Here is a 20,593-nt window from a genome sequence, read left to right as displayed (position 1 = left end):
GCGAAATGCAGAGCTGGATGAAGCACAAGCTGGAATCAAGATTGCAGGGAGAAATATCAATAACCTCAGATATGCAGATGACACCACCCTTATGGCAGAACGTGAAGAGGAACTAAAGAGACTCTTGATGAAAGTGAGAGGAGAGTGAAAAAACTGGTTTAAAACTCAACATTCAAAAAACAAAACATCATGGCATCCAGTCCCATCACGTCATGGCAAATAGGGAACTAAAGGAAACAGTGACAGATTTTGTTTTCTTGGGCTCCAAGATCACTGCAGATGATGACTGCAGCCATGAAATTAAAAGAAGCTTCCTCCTTGGAATAAAAGTTATGATCAACCTAGACATTATATTAAAAAGCAGAGACATTACTTTACCAACAAAGGTCCATCTAGTCAAAGCTACAGTTTTTCCAGTAGTCATGTATGGATGTAAGAGTTGGACCATAAAGAAAGCTGAGAGCCAAAGAATTGTTGCTTTTGAACTGTGGTGTTGGAGAAGACTCTTGAGAGTCCCTTGGACTGCCAGAAGATCAAACGAGTCAATCCTAAAGGAAATTGACCCTGAATATTCATTGGAAGGACTGATGCTGAAGCTGAAGCTCCAATATTTTCTGCACCTGATGTGAAGAGCCGACTCATTGGGAAAGACCCTGATGCTGGGCAAGACTGAAGGCAGGAGGAGAAAGGGACAACAGAGGATGAGATGTTTTGATGGCATCACCGACTTAATGGACATGAGTTTGAGTAAGCTCCAGGAGTTGGTGATGGACAGGGAGGCCTGATGTGCTGCAGTCCATGGGGTCTCAGAGTTGGACATGACTAAGCAACTTAACTCAGCTCATTTACATATTGTCTAGGGCTGCTTTTGAGCTACTAGGGCAGAGCCTAGTAGTTGGCCACAGAGACCATATGGTTTACAAAGCCAAAATGTTTATCATCCTGTTCCTTAAAGAACAGCTTGTCAAGCCCTCATCTAGAACAATATCCCTCATGGTTAAAGTCACCCATGTTAAAGATCTTGGCTAAAACGTACTCATATGGCCAAAAGTAGGCACTTCATATGGGCTACTGTAGAAGAAAAGTTCTGGAGAGCTGCTTTTGGCACCCTGATACTGTTTCTTGCTGGGTAACCTAGAAAAGGACCCACCACTTTGAGCTTCAGTCTTCTCATCAGCAAAGTGAGGATAATACAAACTTCTCCACCCACTTCAGGGGGACATGGGGAGATGATGGATGCCAAGGTGCTCCACAGACCATGAAGAGCTACAGGAATGTCCAGAGGGGTTGCTGCTGCTGTTCTTAATGTTCACTACTATGTGCTGTTGCCACTGGATCCTACAGAGACCCTGGAACTTTTCCGTGATCAGCAAGGCAAGGATAGCACTGGTCACTGGGAGATTTACCAGTCAGCAAAAGCCATTTCTGGAGCTTTCAGCAATACGGAAACCAAGAGATTCACTGGCTTCGTTGTAACTTTAAGAGCTTTTAAAATCGTGTCAAATAGAAAAATGTAGTTTGGAAAAAAAATGTGACTTTTAAATTGTTTTCAATTTCTTATTAGGAGCTTCAAATAGGAGAGCAGCCTTAAAATGGGGTTGCAGAGATGAGTGGTTCTTAGTTCAAGGCAAACCCCAAGGATCCCCAGTATCCCAGGACAACAGATCAGGAATTCAAAGACAGAACCTACTGGATAATTGAACTCATAATGTCAAAGTGTGAAGGAACTTTAACAGGCAATCAGCTGAGCCCCTTCATCATATGGAGGAAAGGAAACATATTCTTCAAGGGTAATTGGTGCTCATGTCCAGCCACCTCACTGAAGTCTATGCAAAAGTTTAGGGGAATAATATATGTTGTATCAGAACTCATTGGGTTCAGATGAATATAATACTGGTGCCTTAAGCTGAGGAGGGCAGTCCATGTTTTAGTATATCTCTAGACTTTAGAATAGAGCCACAAATCAAAAGCAACCAAGCAGCCAGTTTCTTGATCGCTTACTATGTGCTAACACTTTGGAGGACACAGAGAGGACCTGAGCCTGAACTTGGGACCTGACCAGATACTACTTCATATTGGCAAAGATAAAACCATAAGGAGGAGCAGAATTCAGGACATAGTGACAGCCTTCAACAATTCCTATCAGTGCTCTCACAAAGCCTAAGTGTTCAATATGCATGTGCTTTAAGAGTTAAAATGTATGGACAAAATTTAGATGTACGAACAGTAGTAACAAGAAACAAGCAAAATTTTAAAAGCCCTCAAGCTTCCTTTGATGTTCAGGATGACTCCATCTTGTGCTGGAGCCTCCATTCCAGAAGTACAGGAGAAGGATCCTTAAACCTGATGAATGACTAAAGAGAATGCTCTCTTCTGCTCTAAAACACTCTCTAGTCAACCCCATGTCTACCAGATAAATGAGCAATCTTTGTTTTCCCTCCTCTTCCTTTTGGTAGTCAAGATGGCTTCTAGGTCAGGAAGGGGAAGCCAGTGTTCTCACAGCAGGGAGAAGGGCTCTGCATCAGTGAGCTTACCTCGTGCTGAGCCCTGGGTTCTCAACAGCCTCTCCAGAGATCCCCCGCACCCAGCAGGGTTCCTTCGGGGCCCACTGGTATCCACTGCTAAGGCCATGTCCAGTGGGCCCCATGTTCTGTTCTCTCAGAATCCTGCCCAACCTGGGGGCCCCACTCTTGCTGACCCAGTTCCTCTCAGATCTTACTACCAAGTGTCTGTCACATCCTCCCTGTGGCCCCTGGTCTCAGCTGTCCACACCATTATCTCTGCAGCCCTGGCTCTCAGCAGAGCTACCCACTAGGAACACAAGAACCATTTAGAATCCCTTTCCTTCACACAAGAAATGAGAGAGACTTGGACGGAACACTACCTCCAACCTCCTCTCTGCCTAAACACACTGTGCTGCCATTTCTCATCCCTACCATTGCTCTCTGTTGATGTGTGGGCCACTGTGAGGAGTTCTCACCCAGAATTCTAAGTGGAAAGTGAGACACAATCTCCTCTGGTTTCAGTTTCCTCCTCAACCCATTCAGAGTCTCTGTCATTCCTTGTCACAACTTCTACCTATCAGAGAAAGAGTCAGAACCCAACAGAAGTGACCTCATCATGCCTGTGGGGGATTTTGGGAGGTTGAGAGATTAACCTAGTATCAGATCACCACTGTGGTATTTATAATCTCAACTTTCAGTTCAGTTCAGTCGCTCAGTAGTGTCTGACTCTTTGCGATCCCATGGACTGCAGCACACCAGGCTTCCCTGACCACCACCATCTCCCAGAGCTTGCTCAAACTCATGTCCATTGAGTCAGTGATGCCATCCAACCATCTCATCCTCTGTTGTCCCCTTATCCGCCTGCCTTCAATCTTTCCCAGCATCAGGGTTTTTTCCAATGAGTCAGTTCTTTGCATAAGGTGGTCAAAGTATTAGAGCTTCAGCTTCAGCATCAGTCCTTCCAGTGAATATTCAGGACTGATTTCCTTTAGGATTGACTGGTTTGATCTCCCTGCTGTCCAAGGGACTCTCAAGAGTCTTCTCAATTTTATAGAGAGGAATTGAGGGACAAGTAGACCAGCACTGGGTTTACATACAAGACTGTTTCCCTGCCTTTCAGGAGCACACAGTCTACCTCCTACAGCTCTGACATGCATTGTACAAGAACAAAGACTTGGATGGACAAAGCATGAGAGGGTAAGAGGAGAGAAGACAGTGAGGCCTTGGAGAAGGGGACTTAGAGAGAAATCTATCACTAGAAATGCCTGCAGTACAGAAAGATCTAGATCCAGCCCAGAAAGAGACTAAGTTGGGATTATAGCTCATGAGATCACCAAACTGGCTCTTATGTGTAATTGTTTCCAAGTGGGAAAGACAATTCTGCAAGAATGAAATTATAACCATCTTCCACTAATACGTCATCTCACCCTCTGGAAAATAGTTGTACCTAAAAGGAGACCTCCTTGGAAGACAAAAAAGCAGCAGCAGCAGAAGAAAAAAAGCAAAGAAAAAATGACATTGGCATAGCCCAAGAGAGCTAGAGACCAGAGGTAAGTAAGTTAGAGTTACCTGTCAAAGCTCATTTGGGCATTGTGTAGACAAAGAATGACTCCCTCGAAGCTACCAAACTACACGAATGACCACCAAACTACACAACTGGAAGTGTGAAGTTCTACGGGCTCTGTCTGGTGGCCAGCAACCTAACAAGAGAGTATCAGTCCAATCTCTCCTCGTTGCTAGGAGCTACTGAGTCATCTCTCAGGCGTCCAGATGAAGCTACCATGCCTGCAGTCCACATCCCCAGAGCCAGGGGCAGTGGCTGCTCTCTGGCAGTTTAGTTCAGGCTCCCTCTCCATCTTCTCTTCATGCCTCATGCCATGTTCATTCAGTCTTCCCTTCCTGGGCAACCAGGTAGAGTAGGAACAGTACAGGCTACTGATTCCAATGGGGAATCCTCCAAGCTGTTTGACTCTGGGCAAATGACTTAATCTCTTTGACACTCAGTTTCTTCATCTGCAAACAGAAATGAAAAATATCTACCATAAAGGGTTTTTGCGAGGATTAAACAAGATGATCTATGTAAAGCACCTTCAATGGCCTGCCCCAGGGCAGGTCCTCAATACTCATTAGTTTTCATCCCATGAGTTTCTCACCCACCTTGTCAAACTTTTCTTCCCCCTTCTCACTTGGCACATACCATGTGCTGAAAAGACTCATGATGCCAAGGAAGTACGTTTGACTTCCTTGACATGAGACAAAGTGACATGACACAAAGTGACAAGTATAAAAAAGACATGGATAAAAACAAAAGGGAGCACTGACAAGAGAGATTTATTTCTTCTGAAGAGGTCAAGGGAGGTTCTCTAGAGGTAGTCATATTGGGCTGCACTTTGGAGAATGGGCATGTTTCCCAATGGAGATGACCCCAGGAAGCAGAGGGAGGGAGTAGGGAAGGGAGTAAAGCCAACAGTGGGTACATTAATGAGCACATTGCTACCGTGGACAACTGGGGCCCAATCCAACAATGCACTGGGTGTACAGAACACACTTTAGCATGATCCCACCAAGGGCTGGGGAAGCTGGCATAGTTAAGTACCAACTCCCATTCTTCACCATTCTGGGGTATTAACTCTCTGGTACTACTAGCTGGCTCCTTGCACAGGCCAAGCATAGACCCATGGGCACAGATGATTCTCAGTCAGTGAGACATGGGAGCCATCAAGAAGGCACAGGATCTGTCTGAAGATAACCTCTGGGTGGCTCAAGCGGACATGGGCAGAGCACCAATAGCATCTGCTACAGGTGCTTAACATCCTACTAGCGTCATGCATGAACTTAGCCAGAGGCCATATATGTTAGAGCCCCACAGCACTGACTCGACTCACACTTTACGATTTAGTTATAGTTTGTACTTTTTTTCATGTATCCTAGTCATGCCCCTCCAACTGGAGTGTAAACTCCCTGGACTCAGAGATGATGCTCTCTCAGCAGGCAGTAATGCTGGGCACACAGCAGGTACTCATTACAACACAACTGCTTATCCAGTGTAGTACAATCAGCAGGTCCCCTCAGCCTTCATCAAAGACCAGGCATCCTGAACTGCAGAGAACCTGCCTCAGCCCAAAGTTGCTCAGAAAGATGGTACCTATAAGCCATCTGGATGATCCAGTCTGACATCCAGTCCTAAAGTGGATTCCACCTTTATTTTTAACCTACAGATATACAACTGCTATGCAGAGTACACAACCTAGTGTAGCATAGAGCTTAAGGATGCTAGAAGATAGGATAGTGTAGTGGTTAAACACACAAACTTTGAGTCATATGACCTGAGTTGGAATTGCAGCTCTGCAATGAAAATGTGCAAGCTAGGGCAAGTTGCTTACCTTCTCTGTGCCTCAGTTTCCTGTAAAATGGAGCTAATAATACTAGTGCCTACTACAAAGGGTTACTGAGTAAGCTTTAAATGAAATAGCTTTTTGTAAGGGCTCATAACAGTGGCTGCTGCTGCTGCTGCTGCTAAGTCGCTTCAGTCGTGTCTGACTCTGTGCGACCCCTTAGACAGCAGCCCACCAGGCTCCCCCATCCCTGGGATTCTCCAGGCAAGAACACTGGAGTGGGTTGCCATTTCCTTCTCCAACACATGAAAGTGAAAAGTGGAAGTGAAGTCGCTCAGTCATGTCTGACTCTTAGCGACCTCCACTGCAGCCTACCACACTCCTCCGTCCATGGGATTTTCTAGGCAAGAGTACTGGAGTGGGGTGCCATCGCCTTCTCCACAGAACAGTGGCTGGCACCAGGTAAATATTTTCAAAGTAATTATTAAATAACATGAATGAATACTCTTTTTGGGAGTTCTGAAAGACAATAACGATCTCCAATTTAGCCCTTTCCAGATCCCAACACACTTCATTCAGAAAAACCTTTGCATATACAATGTTGTATGTCAATAGAGCTGGAAGAGAAAAATGTCTGCCATCATGAAGTTTCTTTTTTAACATATATTGAGCCTTACAAAAGCCCTCTAGAGGAGCTCAGGGTTACACCCATTTTGAAGATGAGGAAACTGAGCCCTGTATCAGTCTAGTAGCAAATCGAGATCATACAATAGCAGATGGCAGGCATGTGGAGGGCTCGAACCCTGGATCTCACCATATTCTACTATATCATGCGGCACAGTAAAGTTTCAGCCAATTCTTTAAGACCGTGGTTCTACGCTTGGGTGGGCATCAACAACACCCAGAGGGCTGATTTAAGCACAGATGGCTGGGCCTCACCCCCAGAGTTCCCAACCCACCAAGTCTAGGCTGGGCCTGAGAATCTGCACTTCTGAAAACCTCCCCGGTGATGCTGATGCTGCCTGTTTGGGGGCCACACTCTGAGAACCACTGCCTGAAGAAATCAATTCATCAGAGAGCCAGAGCAAGAAATACATTCAGTGACCTTAGCATCCACTCAGGTTTTCCCTGCTCGGGTTGGTGTCAGAGCCGTGCCCTTTCCTGTTTACCTGGCCCATTTTCACCATTTATTGAAATTAATTAATTAATTTTATTATTACTTTTGGCTGTGCTGGTCTTCGTTGCTGTGTGGACTTTTCTCTAGTTTCGGCCATCAGGGGCTACAGTTTCATTGTGGAGCACGGGCTCTAGGGCGTTCGGGCTTCAGTAGCTGTAGAACATGGTGGGCTCAGTAGTTGTGGCTCCCAAGCTCTAGAGCACAGATTTAGTAACTGTGGTACCACAGACTTAGGTGCTCCACGGCATGTGGCATCTTTCCAGATCAGGGATTGAATCCGTGTGTCCTGCATTGGCATGTGGATTCTTAACCACTGGACCACCTTCTGGCTTCACAGAAGCCCCTATTTTCATCATTTTTAAATATACTTCTTCAAAACAGACTTATTTCTACCAAGCAGCTTTCCTTTGGATGATTTTTCCCCTTCGTGTTCCACTTTTGTTCCTCATCTACCCTGTGGTGGAAAAAGCACTGAAACATGAGACCAAAGATCTAGTATCTAGTCTGGCTCCACCACTTCCTAACCAATAATGTCCCTGGGGACATTTACTCATCAGTAAAGTGAGGACGTTTGATTTTTGCCCTGACAATCCCACAGGGATGTCAGTGTGCAGGGTACGAGTAATTTCTTATACTTACATTAAGATGCCCCAAGGAGATGGTGAGTGAGCACAGTTTATAAGAACGTCACATGGCCACAACAGAGTTTGTATCCCATGATGTATATCTGGAGTTCTCTCTTCCTACTTATGTCTTCTGCCAGTTGTGGAGGCAATGGGATTGCCTCTGAACCAGTCACATCAACATCACCTGGGAGCTTGTTAGAAATGCCAATTCTCAGGGCCCCCGCAAAGCTACTCATCCAAAACTCTCATGGATGGGTTTGTCTTAACAAGCTTTCTAGGTGATTCTGATGTACACTCAAGTTTGGAAACTTTGGTTTTGTGGTTACAAGTACAAAATTCCAAGTTAGGTACAATTCCCACAGCAGCCACTTCCTTGAGCAAGTTACTTCTCTCTCTGAGCCTGAGTTTCTTGATTTGTGAAATGGTGCTAAGACTAGGATTTCCCCTCAACAGACTTGGTTTAGCAGCTTAAGAGACTGGATGTATTGATATGCAAAACACATAGAGACCCAGCACACTGTAAGTAGTCAATACATATTGACTCTTTATTTCTTCGTGTAAAGTATCGTGGCTCCTTGACAATATGCCCCAGTGCCTACTTTTGAAAGACTGCCAATTGTGTACAAGTCTGTTGTGAAGTTTTCTATTTGTGTGCATCCATGTGTGTTATACTTACACTGTTTGCTGCCAGTACATATTTGTTTTATCCAACAAAGATTCTTTGGTCCTGCAATTTTCTTCTAAATAAGAAAGGTATTTCTGTGTGTCCTTAATAGTGTCTTCTTTATAATGATTCTTTTGAGGGGGAGGGGGCTACGCCATGTGGCATGTGAGAGCTTAGTTCCCTGATCAAGGATCAAAGCCAAGCCCACTGCAGTGGAAGTGCAGTCTTAACCAGTGGATGGCCAGGGAAGTTCCTGTAATGATTCTTTATATTTGCACAGCACTATATTCTTTTGGGAGTTGTACCCAAACATATTGCAGCCCTGGTAATTCTGGTCTTTTTACTGCCCTCCTCAGGTACCTTTTCTCCTTCTTTCATAAGCTTATAGAGATCTTCTTTTCTGAAAATAATGCTTCATTAGTGTGATTCTCTATCTCCCTTAAATTTCCATATGGAGGTGCCTTTGAGTAGCTACTTTTATAAACAAATAAGCACCAGAAACAGACCTTCACATATATGGTCAATTAATTTTTGACAAAGGTGCCAAGACTATGCAATGGGGAAAAGACAGTGTTTTCAACAAATGGTATTAAGAAAACTGGATATCCAAATGTAAAGTAATGAAGTTGGATCCTTGTGCGTGCACATGCTAAGTCGCTTCAGTAATGTCCAACTCTTTGTGACCCCATGCCAGGCTCCTCTGTCCATGGAATTCTCCAGGCAAGAATACTGGAGTGGGTTGCCATTTCCTCTTCCAGGGGATCTTCCTGACCCAGGGATTGAACAAGAGTCTCCTGCAGCTCCTGTATTGCAGGCAGATTCTTTTTTTAATTTGATTTTATTTTTAAACTTTACAATATTGTATTAGTTTTGCCAAATATCGAAATGAATCCGCCACAGGTGTACCCATGTTCCCCATCCTGAACCCTCCTCCCTCCTCCCTCCCTGCAGGCCGATTCTTTACTGCTGAGCCACCAGGGAAGCCCAGTTGGATCCTTACCTCACACCATATACAAAATGAACTCAAAATGGATCAAAGGACCTAAACATAAAAGCTAAAACTATAAGTTCTTAGAAGAAAAATAGAGGAAAATCTTAATGATATTTATTTGATATAAAAGCAAAAGCACAGGCAATAAAGTAAAAATAGATACACTGGATTTTATCAAAATTAAAAACTTCTATGCATCAAAGGACACTACTTAAAAGAGTGAAAAGACAACCCACAGAATGGGGAAAATTTTTGCAGATCGTATATCTGGTAAAGGATTAATATCCAGACTATATAAAGAACTCCAAAAACTTAATAACAACAAAAACTCCCAAACAATCCAATTCAAAAATGGACCAAAGATTTGAATAGACATTTCTCTAAAGAAGATACACAAATGATTCTAATGAGCACATGAAAAAATATTTAACATAACTAATCATTAAGGAAATGTAAACAAAAACCGTATCACACCCATTATCAAAAGAACAGAAAGTAACAAATTTTAGTGAGGATATAGAGAACTTGGAATCCTTGTGACTTGCTGGTAAGAATGTTAAATAGTGCAGTCACTGTGGGAAACAGTTTGCCAGACCCTTAAAATGTTAAACATAGAACTACCTATGACCAGCAATTCTACTTTCAAAAGAAGGGACTCAAACTGATACTTACACAACAATGTGCACAGTAGCATGATTTATAGTAGCCCAAAAGATGGAAATAACCCAAATGCCATTAACACTGAATAAATAAACTTAGTATGATATGCAGATACAATGGAGCATTTATTCAGCTTTAAAAAGAGATGAAATTCTGATACATGCTACAACGTGGATGAACCTTGGAAACATTATGCTAAGAGAAATAAGCCATGCACAAAAGGACAAATATTGTATAATTCCTTATATGAGGTACCTAGAAGAGGAAAAATTATAAAGACAGAAAGAACAGAGGTTACCAGGGTCTGGGAGGAAGCGGGGAGGCAGGTTATTGCTTAATGGGTACAAAGTTCCTATCTGAGATGATGAAAATGTTGTGGAAATGGATAGTGGTGATGACTACACAAAATTGTGAACCACATTTAATGCCAGTGAATTGTACACTTAAAAATTGTTAAAATGTTTTACACTAATTTTGCCATTGTAAAAAAAAATCCCAAACACACAAACATACACACTGATAAAACAGAAAAAAAGATAAAGGAAAATGAGCATCTTACCTTCCAGGGATGTAACCAGAGTAATATGAAGAAAAATGACGACAAGGGCTATCTTAAACATCAGTAAAAGTTCTTCAGGTCTGCCAACATGGCCACACTGCCCACCAGAGAAAAACATCCTGAAATAAAGTAAGGGGAAAACACATCATCACAGCTTGCTATAATCGTAAGATAGCAATGTCCAAAGGTCGGTTCCTCAAGCAAGACAACCTGCAACACCCCTCCCTTTAAAATACTCTAGTTCCAGAGAATTGGCAATGCCAGGTGGGCACTGGTTACAAAAAGCAAAACCCATGTTTATTATGGGTGACCCAGCCACTAGGATAATATACATTAAAAATGATTGGCAAGGTAGTCCATGTAGATTTATGGAAAGCATCAATGTTACCGAGTCCAAGCTCACTCTACTTGTAGCAAAACAGGCCAATAAACCACGAGATGAGGTATTCAACACAAGGAGTATGACATTATTCAGCAAGCTGGTAGACTAGTGTCCCCCCAAAAATTGATCTTATGGGGTCTAGATGCCAGTTTATTTTATAGAACAGAGAGGGAGAGGAGATGAGGAAGTAAAGTAAAAAGGCCATTTCCATTTATCTTGCAAAACAGGAGGGCACATGTTTCTTTCTGTAGCCATTCACAGGGCAGGGGCAGATTGTCTCCCTGTGAGCTGAACAAAGGCACTTTGGTTTAACATTCTGACAGAGGGGCAGGGTCCCCTGAGGTAGGACATTATGTATGATTATAACAACAAATTGAGAAGGAAATGGCAACCCACTCAAGTATTCTTGCCTGGAAATCCCATGGACAGAGGAGCCTGGTAGGCTATAGTCCATGGGGTCATAAGAGTCAGACATGACTTAGTGACTAAACCACATAATAACAAACGCCATGAAAAGCAAAGGTTAAAGTCAAAGAAATAGATCCAACATCCAACTAGCTGTCCCCTATTACATCAATACCTGTAAAATATCAAGGGGAATTTAAAAACACAAAATGCTGCATATGTAACGATTACCACTATATAAAGGCTAGTTAAAAAACTGCTAAGAATCAGAAGAGGTCACAGAATCTTATCCCATTTATGTCTTAGGCTGTAAAAGGATGGATATGTTCCATTTCCTCTTTATTAGATGTTAATTCATTACCATTTTTATTACTCGACATTTTTCAGCAGAGTCAACATTTTTCAAAAAGCAAAATTTGTATCAGTACTGAATTTAAAAGTCTTATTTACCATTCATTTATTAACTTCGTTCCAACAAATATTCATTGAGAGCCAATATACACTAGATGAGATGTGAGGGTTGACTAGGTGGTAACTAGATGAAATACATGTGGTGGAGGTGGGGCAGGGGCTGGGAGGAGCTCGGCACACAGAGAAAACTGCAGAGGAGATGACCAACTGAACTCCAGGACAGGTAGTCAGCACCAGCAGTAGTTGCTGGCGTGAGATGCTGAGGGAGGAAAAAGCCAGCCAGGAAATCACAATCCACCTACAGGGCTCAGGCAGCAAGAGCCCACTGAGCAGGCTCCCTCTACACAGCCATCAGGGAAGGGGCCAGGACACACTAGGCTATGTGTTCTCAGCTGGCAGAGCTCCCGGCCACAGGGCACCCACAAACCCAGTCACCACTGCACCTCCCTGAACTCAAGATAGACAGTATGCAGCACCACAGTGAAGGCTAAAAAGCATGGGGCCAAAGGTCCTGGTTCTGCCACACAATGTCTGAGTGACTTTGGATAACTTATTTCCAATGGCCAAGATTCCCCACCTAACAAACTGTGATAACAGTGCCAGCCTGATAGTGTTGCTGTGGTGATTAAAGCAGACATCTGGGCACAGGGGCTGGCACTGTGAAGGGACTATAAATGCTAGCTGTAGACTCTTCAGTCAGTCAGTAAACAAACAGCTACCCTGTACCTCATCTGTGTGAGGATTACAGAGATGAGGACATGGAAAGATGGGAATAAATTACGATTTCTCAGTCTCCAGGAAAAGCTGGCAATTGTTGAGTCCTATAATTTTGGATTTCCCTGCTGGTCCAGTGAATAAGAATCTGCTTGACAATGCAAGGACACCAGTTTGATCCCTGGTCTGCAAAGATTCCACATGCTGCAGAGCAACTAAGCCCATGTACCACAACTACTGAGCCCATGCAACTAGAGCATGTGCTCAGCAACAAAAGAAGCCACCGCAACAAGAAGCCCTCACTCTGCAACTAGAGAGTAGCCCCCACTCGCCACAACTAGAGAAAAGCTCCTGCAGCAACAAAGACCCAGTGAAACCAAAAATAAAATAAACAAAAAAAATTTTTAATAAAAGGAACCCTATAATTTAATAGCCATTGCCAGTACCAGGGAGGTAATTCTTTCCTTGGACATGCATGGCAAGATAACGTCCTTGGGCAGGAAGTGAATCCTCCTTCCAAAGAGGACTTAAATTTTTAAAATCAATACTGTAAATTGTATTATATATTAATAACATGCTATGTTAATAAATTATAAAGCGCCTCTGGTTTGTCCCTCCTCTCCAGCACTTTTATCCTCTCTCTGTTCATAATGGTATATTGCTGATCCTCCAGAATGAGTCACTTGAACGATAATGCTAATATCGTTGTGCAAAGATACAGCAATGTCTCTCTGGAGAAAAACTTAAGTGTCTCTTACAGCTACATACAATAATATCGATGAACCTCAGAAATATATTGTAAGATAAAAGAGCCAGACATAAAGGAATGCATGTTGCCCGTGATCCCATTCAGATGAGAAACAAAAGCACACAAAACCAATCGATGGAGTGAGGTTGGGAGTGTCATTATCCTTGGAAAGGAGCAGCGGATGTAACAATTAGAAGTGGGCACAAGGGGGCTTCTGAGGTTCAGGTAATATTCTGCTTGCTGGTTACATGATGTGTTCAGTTCCAGAAATTGACTGAATTAAACACTTATATGCATAAGTTTCATATATAAGTTTAAAAAATAATCTATTATTAATTTTTGAACTCAGCTGCCCCTTCAAAAGCATTCCCTTTTTCTTTTTTGATTGCAGTAGTATAGTTGCTTTACAATGTTGTGTTAGTTTCTGCTGTATGACGATATGAATCAGCTGTGTATATCCTCTCCCTCGAACCTCCCCCCACCATCCCACCCATTTAGGTCGCCAAAGAGCACCCAGCTGTGCTCCCTGTGCTATACAGCAGCTTCCCATATTGCTTCTGCTGGAGCATTCCTTTTTTAAAAAAGCTGTATTTAATGAACCAAATCTCTACCAAAAAAAACTCTCCTATACAAATGCCTTAGGCCTGACTCCACCTGGAATTCAAAGAGCTGACTTAGAAGATTTATTGCACAAGTATCTAATTTTAGTTCTAGAAAGAGTACCAGAGAAGTCTGTTTTTGGAAAGGAATTCAGAATTCACCTAGCGGAGATTCTTGTTCTATAGGTATAGAAAGATGCCCAATATATTCCAGGGCAGTGGTCCTCAACCTTTTTGGCATCAGGGACCAGTTTCATGGAAGACAAATTTTTTATGGACCAGGGGGTAGGGGGAAAGGGGTGTTGGTTTCAGCATGATTCAAGTCCATTACATTGATTAGGCACGTTATTTCTATTATTATTACATCAGCTCCAGCTCAGATCATCAGACATTAGATCCCAGAGGTTAGGGATCCCTGTTCCAGGGGAAGGGTCACGGTCATTTGTTTGGTGGGACTCCTACTCTTTCTACCAGGCCACAATGCTGGCATTCCTGAGAAATGATCCCCTCGGAAGCAAACTTCCAAGGCGAAATGAAACAACAAACTCAAAATGCTATTACAGAATTTTCAAAATTTCTGCAACCTCATTCATGAGCTTTACCAACTTTGAGGGTAGGGCATAAGTGGTTTATAAGTTATGGTCGAAGTTAAATCAGTCATGGGACACAGAGACTGGTTAACATGTGCTGTGACTTGGGCCTCTGACCAAAATAAACCATGCCTTTCCACTGAAGAGAGCTTGCACTCAATCCCCAGATGACGGCAGGAAAGGCCGGAAATGAAGGGTGACTCCAGAAATCATCTAGGAGAGAAAATATGGCTCAGGAAGAACTTACTACAGACCTGGCATCACTGAAAAGACTGCTTTTCACTGTCAAGCCTGGAGTATGTTTCCTCAAGGCTGAATATATACTTTCCTAATAGGAGAAGGAGTTTATGCTATTTAAAATAGTGCTACCCCTACTGCCCTCTGCATAAACGAGAGAACATCCTACAGGGTCAGGACATTTCTGGGATCACTGATCAAAGAGGGAAAGCTGTAGATTTTGAAACCCTTACTCATTGTACATTAAAGTCATTTTTATCTTTTTCAGCTGGAACTATTTATTCCTCATCTCCTGGATTAAGATGGGTTAGGTCAAGGCAATCTAGGTCATCAACAGAGGTGACTTGAAGAGCCACTGGTTCTTAGCAAAATTTCAAGTTGCTGAGGATGGCTTGTGAGACAACATCCATGACAAAGAAAACTTTTTGCTGGCATTTGAACGGTAAAACTAGACCTTGACATTAACACATCCACAAATTAAAGATTATCCCAGATTCATCTCTTAGGGTTGTAGACTGATGTAAATGGCAACCCCTAGGGTTGGACAGTACATAAGCTACATGACTGAAAGCCATGGCCCTCCAAGAAATTATATGCCACTCCAAGAAATTATTCTAGATCTCTTCAATTTCATTAAATAGTATACATATATATTTTTAAAGACCATCGGTGCAACCTTGAATGGTAATAAATCATAAATCTATCTTTAGAAAATATTATGCCTTTGAGATATTTACACTGAATCATGAATGTTGGCTAACAAGACTAGCACAAGGAGAAATTGTAAAAGGAGGTACTAAAGAGGGCAGATAAAATCAAGAACTAAAAGCTGAAAAAGCAACTGACTTTGATCATTCAACTGTCAAAGAAGTCAGAGAATCTCAGGGCTGGTTTTCTTTAGAATCTTTGATTATATGTTTAAAAAAAGAATCAAGAAACTAAAAGCATAATTAAATTTCAATTTTAACTCTACTAAAAGATCCTGATACAACAAATATCTCCAATTTCTTTTTCTTCAGTGTTTCTAGAATATGTTGGGTTAGGTTATTTAGATCAAACCTTCTGCTGAGACAACTAAAAATCATGAATAAAATATTAAAAAGCATTTTCTTTAATATATCAGAGAGCTGACAAGATAGAAAAGAATCACCAGGTCAAAGGTGAAGCCAAAGGAGGAATTCAGGGAGATAATATAGGCAAGTTCAGTTTAGTTCAGTTCAGTCCTTCAGTCACGACGGACACTGCGAACCCATGGCCTGCAGCATGCCAGGCTTCCCTGTCCATGACCAATTCCCAGAGCTTGCTCAAACAAAGGAGCCACTTATGCCTGAGGGTTTGGGCCTAATGAAGCAAGCTTGAGCTCCAGATACAAAATACAAAAGAACAGTTGGGAGACATGGAAAAAAGCAACACAAGGTCTAACATACACTTAAACAAAATTCAAAGAGGAGAGAAGGAGCAAGAGCCAATGTTTGAAGTCATACTGACAGACTGACCCCAAACTGGTAAGAAAAACAAACAAAAAAAACACACACACACCTATCCACAGATCCAACAAGCCCAAAGAACCTCTACAATAAATAAAAAGGAACCGACATGTAAACACAAAATAGTGAAATTGACGAAAACCAAAAACACAGAGAAAATCGTGAACGTAGCCAGAGTAAACAAGACAGCTAACCTCCAAAGGAGCATCTGTAAGATGGACAGCTATCACCTCAGAAGCAACAATGGAAACCAGAAGATCAACAAAAACTGTGATATTGTTCCCTACTTGCAAATCGTCACTAAATAAATCCTAAAAGATATGTTCAGGCAAAAAATGTAAGATCTGAGATGCAATAAAAAATGTGACCAGACCCATTCCTAACATTTGTAATATACAGGTCAAAGTTTGAAAGGAGATCCAGTTTGCCCTTATTATTCCACTAAGGCTCCATCTCAAACTGCAAGAGGCTTTGTGCACACAGATGTTGACACCTCAGTCCATAGATCTAAACCCCCTTCTCTCCTTTAAGCAGCTATCCTTTGGTCATCCCTCAGGTCTAGAGGAATGTACACCTGCAGCATGGCTTGTCTGCAGAAGAGGACTGCCCAGGTCCTGGAAATAGATACAAAATATCTGGACAGGAAATACCTGACTCCTGGGTTCCCAGTACACAATCTAGAAAGAAGGGTTGGGGGAGGAGTTGGGCTTGCCTTCCTTGTATAAAAAAGTCCTCATCCTTTGGAGAGGGATACGACTAGGGAAGGGCCAGAGAGGGAGCCTTTAAAGCATGCGACATAGGGCAGAGGTCACAGCTGCCCAGAGTTAAGGGTAGTACTGTATAGTGGTAAATTCAAAATATAAAATATCAATAATATCTTGCAGGGATAAGTGAAACATGATAGAAAAAAAACACGGCAACTATATTTAACATATCAATTAGAAGATGAAAAGTGAAATTAAAAAAATTAAGGTCTTCCAAGGTCCCTGTATTATCCTAGAGGAGGCTAAAGGTATTGATTATCTTATTACATCGAAAAGCTGAGTAGATGCTATAAATTCAATAAGACCTAGTAAAAAACAGAAGTGAGGTATATAATTTCCTAACTAGTACAGGGAGGGGTGATTTTTTAGAATATTCAGCCATTCTGAAAGGCAAGAAAGGGGAGAAAAAGAAACAGAGAACAGTGAGGAAAAATAAAAGATGCTGGGTTTAAACACACAAATCAATGATTTGTGTGTGAAAAATAAATGGACTAAATCATTCAATTAAAAGGCAAAGATTGTAAGACTGAAAAAATACAAAATGCAACTATATGCTGTTTACGACCACACAACTAGAACAATGATACAGAAAGTTTGAAAATAAAAGGATGGAAAAGATATTCAATGCCACTACTAATCAAAAGAAAATTAATGTTTATGTTAATATCAGACAAATTATCTTTAAAGCAAAAAGCATTACCTATAAATAAAATGATGCATTCATAAAAGGATTAATTCTGTAAGAAGACTAAACAAATCTACATGTGAATGCAACTAATAATACAGCCTCAAAATATACAAACCAGTATTTTTAACAGAATATAAGGAGAAATAGAACAAATTTACAATCACATTGAGAGAGATCCACACATCTTTATCAACAATCGATAAAATTCAAAGAAAGTCACTAAGGATATAGAATATTTGAATGGCACATTAAACTAACCTGACTTAATGACCATACATGAACCTTACAGAGTACATAACCTTTTCAAGTACACATGGAATATTTATGAAAGCCAACCAGGCCATAAAAGAAGTCTCAAAAACAGATTTAGAAAAAAGAAAAGGACTACATTCTCTGACCACAACAAAATTAAGTTATAATAAAAAGTTCAACTATTATTTAACAAATAACTTTAGGGTCAAAGAAGTCCTAACATATATCAGAAAATATTTGACTATATCAATAATAAAAACATTAAATCTCAAAACATGCAGGACACAGCTAAAGATATTTAGAGTGAAATTTCTATTTTAAATGCACATATTTTAAAAAAGAGAAAGGCTGAAAATTAATGAGTTAAGTACCTTAAGAAGTTTGAAAAAGAACAGCAAAATAAACCCAAAGAAGAGGAAAGGAAGTAATAAAAAAATAAAAGATAAAAAGACATAAAATAAAGGTTTTAATAAAGCCAACGCTGTTCTTTGAAAAGACTATTGTGGCAAAATTACAAGGAGGTTGGAGGGAAGGCTACAGAAGGAGGTAAAGACAGAGAAGTGTAAGCGAATAACCAACAGAAAAAATTTTAAAAGCAATATAAATGAAAATGCTATAAACATAAAAGATAAAAGGATCTTAGTAAGAACTTTATTCAATAATTTTTAAAATCTAGATAAAAATATGCGTATCTCTAGGAAAAAAAAATATAACTTTCCAAGAAGGAATCAAGAGGAAATAATAAACCTAAATAGATGTATAATTAAAAGGTCTCAAAATTTTCCCCACAAAGAAAACTCCAAGCCCAGATGTTTTCACAGGAATTCCAACCTCACAAAAAGTCAAAGAACAGACAAAAAAACAGCCTAATTCATGCTTACTAGGCTAGGAGAACCCTGGTGCCAAAACCTGACAAGGAAAGTCCTCATGTTTTTACCCACTTTATAAACCAAATGAGACTATTCACAGAATTCTCTGGAATGCTCACCAAAATGTCTAGCAGCGATTTCAAAGCTTGTAATTTGAAGAAATATAGGACAAAAGGAACTATTCCACACTTCAGCAACAAAATTTTTTGAAGATAAAATCACCAAGAACTAAAGCCAGACAGCAATGCTGTAGGAGAAACGGCATTCTGTACGCTAGAAAGAAAAAAAAAGTTCTAAACAGAAAGTGGGTTAACTGTTAAGGGCTGAATATGAACTCCAAAACAGCGGCTTTGGATATCATTTGTCATAGCCAAAGTAAAGTCAATGGTGAACTACACAGCATGATGATAATTTAAAGCTTTCTTGTCTCTAGGAGCAAAGGGAAGGAAAATAATTTGTTTGGTCTTCAAAGTGAAAATGACTTTCTTAATACGAACTAAATGCTTTCTAACGCAGCAGGGGAAAAAAGCTTTATTCAATAAAACAAGTGAATCAATACCAGATATGTAAGATTAGAAATAAATTATATACTTAAAAGTAAACAAATATTCACAAGACCTTGTGAAAGGTGTTATATTTTTCCACTCTCTCATTCATCTCCAAATTTCTCCACTGTCCTACCTGTAATCTACCCTCTTGACTGCTGCTGCTGCTGCTAAGTTGCTTCAGTTGTGTCCGACTCTGTGCGACCCCATAGACGGCAGCCCACCAGGCTCCCCCGTCCCTGGGATTCTCCAGGCAAGAACACTGGAGTGGGTTGCCATTTCCTTCTCCAATACATGAAAGTGAAAAGTGAAAGTGAAGTCGCTCAGTCGTGCCCGACTCTTAGTGACCCCATGGACTGCAGCCTACCAGTCTCCTCCATCCATGGGATTTTCTAGGTAAGAGTACTGGAGTGGGGTGCCATTGCCTTCTCCGACCCTCTTGACTACCCGTGTTTGAATTACCCAAGGCAAAGTGAAAGCCTACTTTCTTCTGCCCTCACTCTTCAGGCTCCTCCCCTAATGCTCATGTTTAAAACATATGCAGAAAAGCATAAGGTACAAGAGCACACATGGGAAGTCATCTGCTGCTGCTGCTAAGTCGCTTCAGTCGTGTCCGACTCTGTGCGATGCCATGGACTGCAGCCTACCAGGCTTCTCCGTCCATGGAATTCTCCAGGCAAGAACACTGGAGTGGGTTGCCATTTCCTTCTCCAATGCATGAAAGTGGAGAGTGAAAGTGAAGTCGCTCAGTCGTGTCTGACTCTTAGCGACCCCATGGACTGCAGCCTACCAGGTTCCTCCATGGGATTTTCCGGGCAACAGTACTGGAGTGGGGTGCCATTGCCTTATCCTGGGAAGTCATCTGCCTGCCTTCAAATCTAAGTTCCACCACTTAACAGTGTAACCTTGGCCTGTTCCTTAACCTCTCTGGACCTAAATTTTTCTTCCAAAGAACTGGAGGTAACAATAGAATCTACTTTATAGGCTTCTACAGTGATAAAATGAGGCCATATAATCAAGATCTTAGTATAGACAAGAAATGTTGGCTATTATTACAAGCATAATTAGAAGACAAGTTTATAGTATACCCTAGCACTAAATGTAAATAGACTTCAGAATTATTTCTTGCATTCATTCAACTAGTTCACAAACATTTATTGAGGTTCTATTACATACAAGGTACTATGCTAGGGACTCAAGGTACTACATTAAACAAGACAGGTATCTATCCTGCCCTCAAGAGCTTACAGACACTGTTTAGATTCACCAGTCATTGGTGTGGCCAAATAAATGGTGGGTGTTTTTTTTTTGTTTTTTGTTTTTTTACTTAAAAGACACTTTCTCTTCATAGTCCATGAGACTCAACTTGATCTAAAAACCAAAACA

General features: G+C 41.2%; 1 protein-coding gene across 10 annotated transcripts in view; it reads right to left on the bottom strand.

Moving 5' to 3' along the window:
- The window catches only part of ADGRG2 (adhesion G protein-coupled receptor G2), a 127,638-nt gene that overhangs the window by 60,809 nt on the left and 46,236 nt on the right, over positions 1-20,593 (bottom strand). For all 10 annotated transcript variants that reach the window (XM_070784656.1, XM_070784663.1, XM_070784658.1 and 7 more), the window contains one exon: positions 10,517-10,635. In XM_070784656.1, the coding sequence (XP_070640757.1) occupies positions 10,517-10,634 (118 nt within the window). In that variant the 5' untranslated portion in view covers position 10,635. The remainder of the gene's footprint in view (positions 1-10,516; positions 10,636-20,593) is intronic.

Source organism: Bos indicus, chromosome X (assembly GCF_029378745.1).
Source record: "Bos indicus isolate NIAB-ARS_2022 breed Sahiwal x Tharparkar chromosome X, NIAB-ARS_B.indTharparkar_mat_pri_1.0, whole genome shotgun sequence".
NCBI lineage: Eukaryota > Metazoa > Chordata > Mammalia > Artiodactyla > Bovidae > Bos > Bos indicus.
The sequence above is the reverse complement of the archived record's forward strand: the minus strand, read 5'-3'. Positions and strand labels throughout refer to the sequence as shown.